Source organism: Erpetoichthys calabaricus, chromosome 1 (assembly GCF_900747795.2).
Source record: "Erpetoichthys calabaricus chromosome 1, fErpCal1.3, whole genome shotgun sequence".
Classification (NCBI taxonomy): domain Eukaryota; kingdom Metazoa; phylum Chordata; class Cladistia; order Polypteriformes; family Polypteridae; genus Erpetoichthys; species Erpetoichthys calabaricus.
This window is the reverse complement of record NC_041394.2, coordinates 208,224,198-208,236,330: the sequence shown is the minus strand read 5'-3', so window position 1 is coordinate 208,236,330 and position 12,133 is coordinate 208,224,198. Positions and strand designations below refer to the sequence as shown.

The 12,133-nt window shown below is 38.0% G+C and overlaps 1 protein-coding gene across 1 annotated transcript in view; it reads left to right on the top strand.

The window, feature by feature from the left end:
- Positions 1 to 12,133, top strand: part of LOC114658995 (dedicator of cytokinesis protein 4) — a 432,716-nt gene that overhangs the window by 184,166 nt on the left and 236,417 nt on the right. The window contains 1 exon segment of the mRNA XM_051928746.1: positions 6,234 to 6,382. Coding sequence (XP_051784706.1) covers positions 6,234 to 6,382 — 149 coding nt within the window.

Here is a 12,133-nt window from a genome sequence, read left to right as displayed (position 1 = left end):
TAGGAGCCTGCTGAGCGCCCGTCGCTCTGCCACAGATGTTAAACTGTCCAGCTCCATGCCAACAATAGAGCCTGCCTTCCTCACCAGTTTGTCCAGGCGTGAGGCGTCTTTCTTCTTAATGCTGCCTCCCCAGCACACCACCGCGTAGAAGAGGGCGCTTGCCACAACCGTCTGATAGAACATCTGCAGCATCTTATTGCAGATGTTGAAGGACGCCAGCCTTCTAAGGAAGTATAGTCGGCTCTGTCCTTTCTTGCACAGAGCATCAGTATTGGCAGTCCAGTCTAATTTATCATCCAGCTGCACTCCCAGATATTTATAGGTCTGCACGATCTGCACACAGTCACCTCTGATGATCACGGGGTCCATGAGGGGTCTGGGCCTCCTAAAATCCACCACCAGCTCCTTGGTTTTGCTGGTGTTCAGGCGTAGTTGGTTTGAGTCGCACCCTTTAACAAAGTCATTGATTAGGTCCCTATACTCCTCCTCCAGCCCACTCCTGATGCAGCCCACGATAGCAGTGTCATCAGCGAACTTTTGCATGTGGCAGGACTCCGAGTTGTATTGGAAGTCCGATGTATATAGGCTGAACAGGACCGGAGAAAGTACAGTCCCCTGTGGCGCTCCTGTGTTGCTGACCACAATGTCAGACGTGCAGTTCCAAGACGCACATACTGAGGTCTGTCTTTAAGATAGTCCACGATCCATGCCACCAGGTATGAATCAGCTCCCATCTCTGTCAGCTTGTCCCTAAGGAGCAGAGGTTGGATTGTGTTGAAGGCGCTAGAGAAGTCTAGAAACATAATTCTTACAGCACCACTGCCTCTGTCCAAGTGGGAGAGGGATTGGTGTAGCATATAGATGATGGCATCCTCCGCTCCCACCTTATCCTGATATGCAAACTGCAGAGGGTCAAGGGCGTGTTGAACCTGTGGCCTAAGGTGGTGAAGCAGCAGCCTCTCCTTGGTCTTCATCACATGTGATGTCAGAGCAACAGGCCGGAAGTCATTCAGCTCACTAGGACGTGATACCTTTGGGACTGGGGTGATGCAAGATGTTTTCCAAAGCCTCGGGACTCTCCCCTGTTCCAGGCTCAAGTTGAAGATGCGCTGTAGAGGACCCCCCAGCTCCGATGCACAGACCTTCAGCAGTCGTGGCGATACTCCATCTGGACCCGCTGCTTTGCTGGCACGAAGTCTCCTCAGCTCTCTGCTCACCTGCGCTGTTGTAATTATGGTGGGGATGTCTCTCCTATGCTGGTATCAGCAGAAGGATGTGTGGAGGGTGCAGTACTCCGATGTGAGAGTGAGAGTGGGTTAGGGTGGTCAAACCTGTTAAAGAAGTTGTTCATTTGGTTTGCTCTCTTCACGTCTCTCTCGATGGTGGCACCCCGCTTCAAGCTGCAGCCAGTGATGATCTTCACCCCATCCCACACTTCCTTCATCCTGTTATTCTGCAACTTCTGCTCCAGCTTTCTCCTGTACTGCTCCTTCGCCACCCTGAGCTGGACTCGGAGTTCCTTCTGCACGCGCTTGAGCTCATGCTGATCACCGCTTTTAAAAGCCCTTTTCTTCTGGTTCAAAAGGCCCTTGATGTCACTTGTAATCCATGGCTTGTTGTTAGCATAGCCGCGTACAGTTCTTACTGGAACTACAATGTCCATACAGAAGTTGATGTAGTCAGTAGTGCAGTCAACAACCTCCTCAATGTTCTCACTATGTGATCCCTGCAGGATATCCCAGTCTGTAGTTCCAAAGCATTCTCTCAGAGCCTTCTCTGCCTCAGGGAACCACTTCCTGAATGAGCGTGTAGTTGTAGGTAGGACCTTCACTCTTGGTTTGTAGTGAGGCTGAAGCAGAACCAGGTTATGATCTGCTTTCCCAAGCGCAGGCAGCGGCGTGGCACTGTATGCGTTTTTAACGTTTACATACAGTAAATCAATAGTCTTATTTCCCCGGGTGTTACAGTCCACATACTGGGAGAAGGCAGGTAATGTTTTGTCCAGCGTCACATGGTTAAAGTCTCCAGCGATTAGCACAAGCGCTTCAGGGTGCTGCGTTTGTAACTTAGCAACAGCAGAATGGATGATGTCACTCGCTGTCTCCACGTCTGCCCGAGGAGGGATGTAAACGATAACCACAATGACGTGTCCAAACTCTCTGGGCAAGTAATAGGGACGCGAACTTACGGCCAACAGTTCGATGTCCCTGCAGCAAGTGGAGACTTTGACATTAACATGTCCAGAGTTACACCACCGTGTATTAACATAGAGAACGAGTCCTCCTCCTTTGTGCTTCCCGCAGGTACTTGCATCTCTGTCCGCTCTAACTGTGCTAAACCCGGGTAGCTCCACGTTAGCATCTGGGATGGTGGTAGTTAGCCACGTTTTGCAAAAGCACAACAAACTGCATTCTCTGTAGGTTCTGACATTTTTCACCAGCGCAGCCAGTTCGTCGATCTTATTTGAGATTGAGTTCACATTTCCCAGAATCACAGAAGGCACCGATGGCTTAAAATGCCACTTTGTCACAAGCCGCTTCATTTTTTGCTTAGTGCCGGCTCTGCTGCCACGATATCGCCTTCTTAACTCGTCGGGTAGATAGGGTACCACACCGATACTGGCATTTGTTCTCAGCGCTCTAAGTTGAGTACTTGAATAGACGAGTCTCGGCGTGTAAAAATCCATGCCCACGTTGTAAAATTAAGTGTGTCCAGGGAACGAATCCTCATAAAATAAAGTGATAGGAGTGATCAATAAAAAATAGAAGAATAAAAGTAGAAAAATAAATTAAGTAGAAAAATAAAGTCGTACACGGAGCTGCTGAAAAGGCTGCCACTCTTGGCGGTGCCTGAGTCGAATCAGCTCAATGTAAGGGCAGCCTTTTTTAATACCGCTGCAGCTTTTGCAAGAAAGTAGGTAGTGAATCCTTACAGTATTTTATAGCAAGCAACTCACGTTTAATCAAGTGTTATTTCAGGTAGTCTAATTGTTTTAAATATTTTGTTCGACTAGATTGCTGACAAAGGGCAGGTACTTAAAGTAACAGCAGTTTAGGCTAAACAACAACAACATTTATTTATATAGCACATTTTCATACAAATAATGTAGCTCAAAGTGCTTTACATGATGAAGAAAGAGAAAAAAGACAAAGCAAATAAGAATTAAAATAAGGGAACACTAATTAACATAGACTAAAAGTAAGGTCCGATGGCCAGGGAGGACAGAAAAAACAAAAAAAAAACTCCAGACGGCTGGAGAAAAAAATAAAAAATGCAGGGGTTCCAGGCCACAGGACCGCCCAGCCCCCTCTAGGCATTCTACCTAACATAAATGACCTCAATCAGTCCTCATTGTATTTAAGGTTCTCATGGAAGAATTTTATGATGATGATCACATGGACTTCTGGCCTTTAATCCATCAATGTAAGGACATCACGGTGCTTTGATTAGGTGGTGGTGTTGCAGATCATCACCACAGATAACCGGAGAAAGAACAGAAGAGAAAGTAGGGCTTAGTACTGATTTTGGAGCCACCATGAACAATAATGATAACTAATTGAATATATGGAGCATCAGGATTAAACTAAGATGAAGCTATGAGAAAGCCATGTTAAAGTAATGTGTTTTCAGCAGTGTTTTAAAGTGCTGCACTGTATTAGCCTGGTGAATCCCTATTGGCAAGCTATTCCAGATTTTAGGTGCATAACAGCAGAAGGCCGCCTCACCACTTCTTTAAAGTTTAGCTTTTGGAATTCTAAGTAGACACTCATTTGAAGATCTAAGGTTACAATTTGGAGTGTAAGGTGTAAGACATTCCAAAATATAAGATGGAGCAAGATTATTCAAAGCTTCGTAAACCATAAGCAGTATTTTAAAGTCAATTCTAAATGACACAGGTAACCAATGTAGTGACATCAAAACTGTGATGTGCTCGGATTTTCTTTTCCTAGTTATGATTCTAGCAGCTGCATTCTGCACTAGTTGCAAACGATTTATGTCTTTTTGGGTAGGCCTGAGAGGAGTACATTATAGTAATCTAGCCGACTGAAAACAAAAGCGTGAACTAATTTTTCAGCATCTTGCAATGTTATAAGAGGTCTAACTTTTGCTATGTTTCTTAAGTGAAAAAATGTTGTCCTAGTAATCTGATTAATATGTGATTTAAAATTCAGGTCAGAGTCAATAGTTACCCCTAAATTCTTTACCTCTGTTTTGACTTTTAATCCTAATGCAGCAAGTTTATTTCTAATAACCTCATTATATCAATTTTTACCAATCAGTAAAATTTCTGTTTTCTCTTTATTTAGTTTGAGAAAATTACTGCTTATCCATTCGTAAACACAAGTGAGACATTGTGTCAGTGAATCAAGGGTGTCAGGGCCGTCAGGTGCTATTGATAAATACAGATGTGTGTCATCAGCATAGCTGTGGTAGCTCACGTCATGCCCCGAGATAATCTGACTTAACTGAAGCATGTAAATCGAAAAGAGCAGTGGACCCAGGATAGAGCCTTGTGGAACACCATATAGAATATCATGTGTCTTTGAAGTATAATTACCACAACTAACAAGAATTTTCTACCTGCCAGGTAGGATTCAAACCAATTTAAGACACTACCAGAGAGGCCAACCCATTGACTAAGGCGATTTCTAAGAATATTGTGATCAATGGTATCATATGCGGCACTCAGATCTAAGAGGATGAGAACAGATAAACGGCCTCTGTCTGCATTTACCCGCAAGTCATTTACTACTTTAACGAGTGCAGTTTCTGTACTGTGATTTGTTCTGAAACCCGACTGAAACTTATCAAGAATGGCATGTTTATTGAGATGATCATTAAGCTGCAGACAGTGCAGTGCCCAGTGCAAGTTGGGAAGATCTTCTCTTTGTGATAAAGTATATAGTCAAATGAAAAGTTCAAACAGCATAAATGGCATTATGCAATGTGCTAATGAATGTGGAGGAAGAAAAAATCTACACAGCAACAAGAGTGGAATTGATTGAAAATTCAACTCATTTTCTATGCCATCAGTGTTCAAGTAACGCCGTCTTTTGTTTTGCTGGGGAAAGACCTGGAGCTAGTTCTGTGTGAAACAGATCCTTGCAACATGTCCCGATTCATTCTGTACTGCAAACTGGCTAGAGTATCACAGTCCAACTGCGTCTAATCTGCAGTAGATAGAACATTTATACATTCAGTGTATTAGTTCCTAAATACAGGGTTTTTAGTTTAATATACGTAGTGGTCTGTGTTATTGAAACAACAGTTATTAAATGACCCAGACAGGTGGCTACATGTTAGATAGATACATAGATAGAGAGAGAGAGAGAATGAAAGAACTTTATATGTCCCCAGAGAAGATAAGGCTTTTTACAAAATCTCTTAAATAAATAAATACATAAACATATATACACACACACACACCCCATAATAACTAAAAAAGGAAGAAAATGAAAAAGAAAGAAAAGTTCAGACTTGACTGTCACAGTCCCAGTGAGGCATTATGCAGGTGTATTGCTGTTGGTATAAAGGAGCCCCAGTAGCATTTCTTGACACATTTCTACTGAAAGTTCTCATTATTAGTACGTCAAAGAGATTAAGTGCAGGATTGTTCATAATGTCACTCAGTTTTGTTTTAATTCTGTTCTTCACTATGACCTCCAGGGGGTGCAGAGTGTGTCCTATAACTGAGCCTGCCCTTTTAATTAGCTTGTTGATTTGGTGGGCCTCTTGAAATGATGTTACCAGCTCAGCACACCATAGTGCAGAAAATTGCCCTGGCCATCACAGAGTTATAGAAGAAAGATTTATATGAATCTGCTTTTGTGCTTTCATTTAATAGTTGTATTTAAAGCAAATATTAACAAATTTAAAAACTTTAGTGAATTATCTACTTCAGACATTTTTTACTCATTTATAAGCAAAGTGCAGTTCATTTCTATATTTCCATTAAAATGTGGTTGTGGGAATGCTAAAGGCAATTGCACCTTCATTTCATTGATATTAAAAAGCTTTCTTGATTTTTTTTTTAAATAATATCTATACAATACATATATATGTATTTTAAAAGAATACATACACTTTTCCTACCAATTTTGTGTTGTGATAAAAATATTAATTTGATATTGCACTCTTTTGATTTAAGTGATGTGTTATATGAACATAAACTAGCGTTACATGGATGGGTGCTTGAGGAACTAAATCTAATAATATACTTTTTTTTTTTTCAGAAGAATGAAGGGGATTTGTTCCACAGGCTATGGCATGTAATGAATGAGATATTAGATCTACGTAGGCAGGTCCTAGTAGGGCATCTAACTCATGATCGAATGAAGGATGTAAAGCAACACATTACTGCACGACTTGACTGGGGGAACGAGTAAGTTCATACTTGAAGTTTCTTATTACTCATCTTACTTTATATAAGAGTATTTTTTGTTTTATTTCTACAAGTTTGTAAAATAAAAAATTGGTGGTATAGCAAAGCAGTGTTTAGAACCACTGCCTCACAGCTTTTTGATTCACAGCTAAATCACCTTCTGTGTGGATTTCATACAAGTCCCCATCACTTTGTAGGTTGTATTCAGGTTTTATTCCTTCAGCCCAAACACTTTTGGGTTAGGTTACAATGTGTGTCTAAGTAGACATTGATGAATGAGTGTGGGTACTATATGTGTAAGAAGCATTACAATGTACTGGTACCTTTCCAAGGTTGCTTCATGCACTTAATGCTTCTGAGACTAAGACCCTGCAATGGATTAATTAGGTTGAGAAGAGTAGTAGAGTGTGAGCAGTTTGAGTTCCCTGGACTTATAACTCTTTGCATTTATAGTATTCTTGATAATTAATCATGTTTTCTAGGAAAATATATTAAAACAATATTTCCTCAATTTTCTGAAATAAATCTAGTAGAAGTACACTCCTTTTAAACTTTTTAGCTTAAAATGGTGTATCTTCATTTTAAAGAATCTTTTTGAAATAGTATTTTATATTTTAATTTTAGCTTCACCTGCAACAGAAATATTTTTTTGCAAATGTGCTTTTAATCCAAAGCTTTAATCATATTATAATATATTAATATTGTGGTTCTGTAAAACTCTTGTCTCTATTCAATCAATGTTGTAATGTATTAAATTTAAATTTAAACTTAAACTCATGCTAAAATTTAATACATTACAACATGGATTGAAGAGAGACAAGAGTTTTATGGCCAGATATGAGGATTGTTTACATCTCTCAGAATAACAGACAACCTGTCTACAGATCCACATTGTTTTGAAAAAACTCATTACAAACTTCAAAAGACTTTGTTGGACAGTTATCTTATCCAGAGATCTTGACAATACATTGTTCTTTTCTCTCTTGTTAAATTAATCCTAGCCTGAATGAATCTATTAATTTTTTACATTTAAAATTTCTCATTTAAAGATTTACTAGTGTTGTTTCTTGTCCTAAAGTGTGTATATAAACATAGGGAACTCTAGTCTCTGTATTACATCTTGCCTGAAGAAGGGGCCTGAGTTGCCTCGAAAGCTTGCTTATTGTAATCTTTTTAGTTAGCCAATAAAAGATGTCATTTTGCTTGGTTTTTCTCTACTGGAAATTGTTTATTAATAGTCATTTTTATTGTAGCTGATAAACTAGAATACTTGAAGATCTTGTAGAATAAAGATTTCTAGGGTCAGTTTACCTACTGTAGTATTTGGGGTACTTGTCAGTCTAGTCTTTGCTTTCTGAATGGTTGAAATGTACAGTGTACAGTACTTCTGAAAAACTTCTGGGTTCCATGTTAATTTTTTTTGTTGGGTGGAGCAGTTTATAGGGGAAAAGGATCATGTCTGTTCATTCATTAATTAATCAATATTAGCATTATGGATATGTTGAAAAACAATATACTACAATAACAAATGTACAACTTGTGTGGGTAGTGGGCATCATCTTCATGAACAGTAAGTTCCCAGTCCTAAATAAAATGATTGTCAGCTAATCATTGAACACTCATGTGTGTCTAAGGAATATGTGATTAGAATGGACTTCTTAAAAGCTGAAATATTATTATGTTATCATAAAACTTAGTCTGTGAAGTTTACATATATACAGTAAGCTGTGTGAGGCTATCAAAAACATATCTTAACAAATGTTGCCAGGCATTGAACTTTAAAGGGGTTTAGTTTTTTAGACTGTAAATGTACAAATCTTTCATGTTACAAAACATACTTCAGGTTCATGGCGTTGCTGCAAGACAATTTAAAATACACTTGAGCATTAATCTTTGTACCAAAAAACTTAAAACTATAAGTAACAAATGAAATAAATATATATTTGTGTTGGCCTTTGGGAAAATGAAGTAGGAAGCACTTTTTATTAAGTCTTCCAGTTCATTGGACACGCTAATGTACAAACCATGTTGCAGCTTTTCACTGCACAATCATATATGTCTAAGGAATATGTGATCAGAACCTAGTGAACTTGGACCTAGTCAACTTTGGAAACATGTTAGCAGTCTCAATGAATACCTAATTCTTTAACTTAAAATTTATTTCCTCTGTGCAACTTCACATACACTTGTAGAATGTTTGTTGCTTATTGGAATTTGTATTCTACACGTCTTTAGAAATTTAGTAAAGGCATGTTAGGGACAGGCGGGGGTACCTTTTCTTTTTTGTTCATATTATCTGTTCAAAAACACTCCATCACAGAGACAGTGCAGAGTGTTGTATTGTTTTTACAGATTTGTTTGGTTATGAGGAATTTGATTTACAATGTCGCATTTGTGTGTCACCATTATATGTCACTAGCCTCCAAAAAAATAAACATAGCATTTAAAAATTCTTCTTTTCCATCATCTTTGCTTATTGATTGCAATGCTGAAATTAAATCCTGGTTTTCTTCAAATTATCTTAAATTAAACAGTGACAAAAGTGAGGTTCTCCTCATTGGTACAAAATCATCATTATCCAAAGCCGATAATCTTTCACTTGCTATTGATAACTCCTTTGTTTCCTGTTCACCTCAGGTCAAGAGTCTGGGTGTCATCCTTGACAGTACTCTATCTTTCCCATTTCACATTAATAACATCACCCGGTCTGCTTACTTCCACCTACGTCATATTATATTTTGTGAATTTCCCATTGGGATTAATAAAGTATCTATCTATCTATCTATCTATCTATCTATCTATCTATCTATCTATCTATCTATCTATCTATCTATCTATCTATCTATCTATCTATCTATCTATCTATCTATCTATCTATCTATCTATCTATCTATCTATCTCATCCGCCCCTCCCTTACTCCCCATACCACTGCCATTCTTGTTCACAGTCTTGTTACTTCTCGTCTGGATTATTGCAATTTGCTCCTTTTTGGTCTCTCTAATAAATCTCTCCATAAGCTTCAGCTAGTCCAGAATTCTGCTACTCGCATCCTTACTCGAGCCCCATCTATTCACCATATTACTCCGGTGAAGCAGATTCATTGGCTTCCAATTTCAAATTGATTTTAAAATTCTGCTGTTAACATTTAAGGCCATTCATAACCTCACCCCCCATATCTGTTCGACCTTCTTCATGTTGCCATTCCCTCCCGTAACCTTAGATCCTCTTCCTCAACCCATCTGACCGTCCTTCTCACCCGTCTAACCACCATGGGGAGCAGAGCATTCAGCCGTTCTGCTCCCAAGCTCTGTAACTCAATGCCTACTGAGCTTAGAAATATTGAATCATTTTCAAATGTAAACTTAAAACCCATCTGTTTAAAATGGATTTTTCTTTATGATTACAGTGGCTTTGTTTGGTTTTAATTTTTATATTTTCTGTTGTTTTAAGTTTTTTGTTTGTTTGTTCAGTGTCCTTGAGTGCTTAGAAAGGCGCCTTGTATAAATAAAATGTATTATTATTATTAAAAAAATCTTGCATGCAATTATGACAAATTGTAGTAATTGGGTACACTGCTGTATTGACCTATATACAATTTTTCAGTATAAAACTCAGGCAGACCATATACAAGATGCTTTTTTTTAATTTAAAGTATAACTATTTTCTATCTCATAAAATAACTAGCTATTCAACCTGTCTTCACCTGGAAGGGTGATAAAGTATAGGTTACGTGCATAAAATAAATAAAGAGCAGTTCTAACACTTAGACACATTTTTTGAGTATTATTAAGCATCTAGTGTTTCTGAGCTTATTAAGCCCTTGCAAAATATTACTATGAAATTAAGTGTAAGATTCTGACAAATAAAAGTAATTTTGCTGCAAAGAATTATTTGTAGGATGATTATAATAATATCTCAGTGGTACAGTAATGGTATCGAAATGTCATAGAGCATGTAGAATGTACCACAGTCGTAATGCATATATGCTAAGAGACAATTGAGGATCCTCCTCCTCCCTGAGCAGGGCTTTTGGTTTGTCCCCACAAAGTGTCCACCCCCTCTCACGGATCTTGTCTCAAAAGATTGTTACTAAAACTCAAGCATGAATCTCATCGGAAATGGGTCATTTGCTTGCTTATTATTTGTGCTAGACACAAACTGAATATGATTTTAAATGAGCATTCAGAAAAGAGGGAAATAATTTTTGAAACAATCAACCAATTAAAGAGTTATTGAGCTGCAAATGTAAAAGCCTTGTTCTTTTTACACACACTCACATATTTAAATATTATCAATAATTATTTTGGCCAACAAAAACACCTGAAAATGGAGCTGTTTTGTTTGTTATGAAGACTGCACCTGGAACAGTTTTCATCTTCCAGATCATCTTCAAAGTAATTCCAAGTACAACACACTGCAGCCTGCAGCATGGCCCAGGGTTGGATGTCGGTCACAGTCTTAGTCATTCACACAGCAACACTGTGTTCATGTGCTGTGGTTCAGTCAACTGCCCTCGTATCATCTTATATTGTTTTGAATATCCTGACTCCGAAAAAGATTATGAAATAAATATTTTGAAAAACCAAACAGATATTCAAAACATTTTCCTTTGAATGTGAAACTTGAAGTGATAAAGCATATGCAAACAGCCTTATTAAACTGTATTGAGTGAATGGAAAGAAATTCTTGTAGTGATGAATGAACTGTAGTCTTGTCAGTGTATTTGGCAATGGCAGAAATCAAAAAAACAAAAACAAGACTGAAGAAATATTTATAAAAATATATAATATTTAAAGCTAAAAGATGCATCACTTTGACTAACCAGTGGTTGTTATTGATTGTAAAGTCTCAATCTCATGTTCAAAGGAGAACAGTAATGTAAAAGAGTTGAATTCAGCTTTATGAATGATTTGAGTGTGTGTTAATGTGGTTTGAGTGTCCCCAGAATTCAATCAATCAAATGACAATTTCACTGTAACATACAAACAGCTGTATCAAAACACTTAACTGTAAAGACACTAGCCTGTGTTGTGTGAGTTGATCACAAATATGTTGCCTTTCACTTTAACGTACTGTTTATTAGGAGGGACATTTCAAAAACTTTACAATTTGGAATACATGGCAATACACATTGGCATGGTCACAGTATACCTTAATATTGCAAACAGACATTTGTTTGTTACTTCTTCAGTTTGGGTTGTCATAAATCTGTCACGAATAATTTCCAACTGGGATTTGGATGTACAGAAATGTTTTTCATTTCAGCATTTATTTGGATGATAACATTTATTTTTATTATCATCTTCATAACATTTACAAATAACCTTTAGTATCCGGGTTTGGATAGCAGGTGTCGTATTTTTGTGTTTTTGCATGGCCATGGCCAATAGGGCCATGTTGTATATTATTACATTGTCTAGATCTCTGGATTCTTAGGTTTCTTCTGGCAGTGTATTAGCTAGAGAGCATTTTTTGTTTAGTTTAGACTTTGCTTGTTTTTGATTAAGATTCTAGTTTTTGTATTTTGCAGTGACTGTCCACTTTGTTATCAAATGTGGTAGTTCACAATTTGTAAAGGTATTCATATATTTAAATCACTTTTCATTAAACAGCCCCAGAATGCTAAAATACATAACATCTTCTGTGTCTTTTTCCGGCTGCTCCTGTTAGGGTTCGCCACAGCGGATCACCTTCTTCCATACAGTATCTTGCTGTCCTCTGAGTCTTGCTCTGTTACACCCATCACCTGC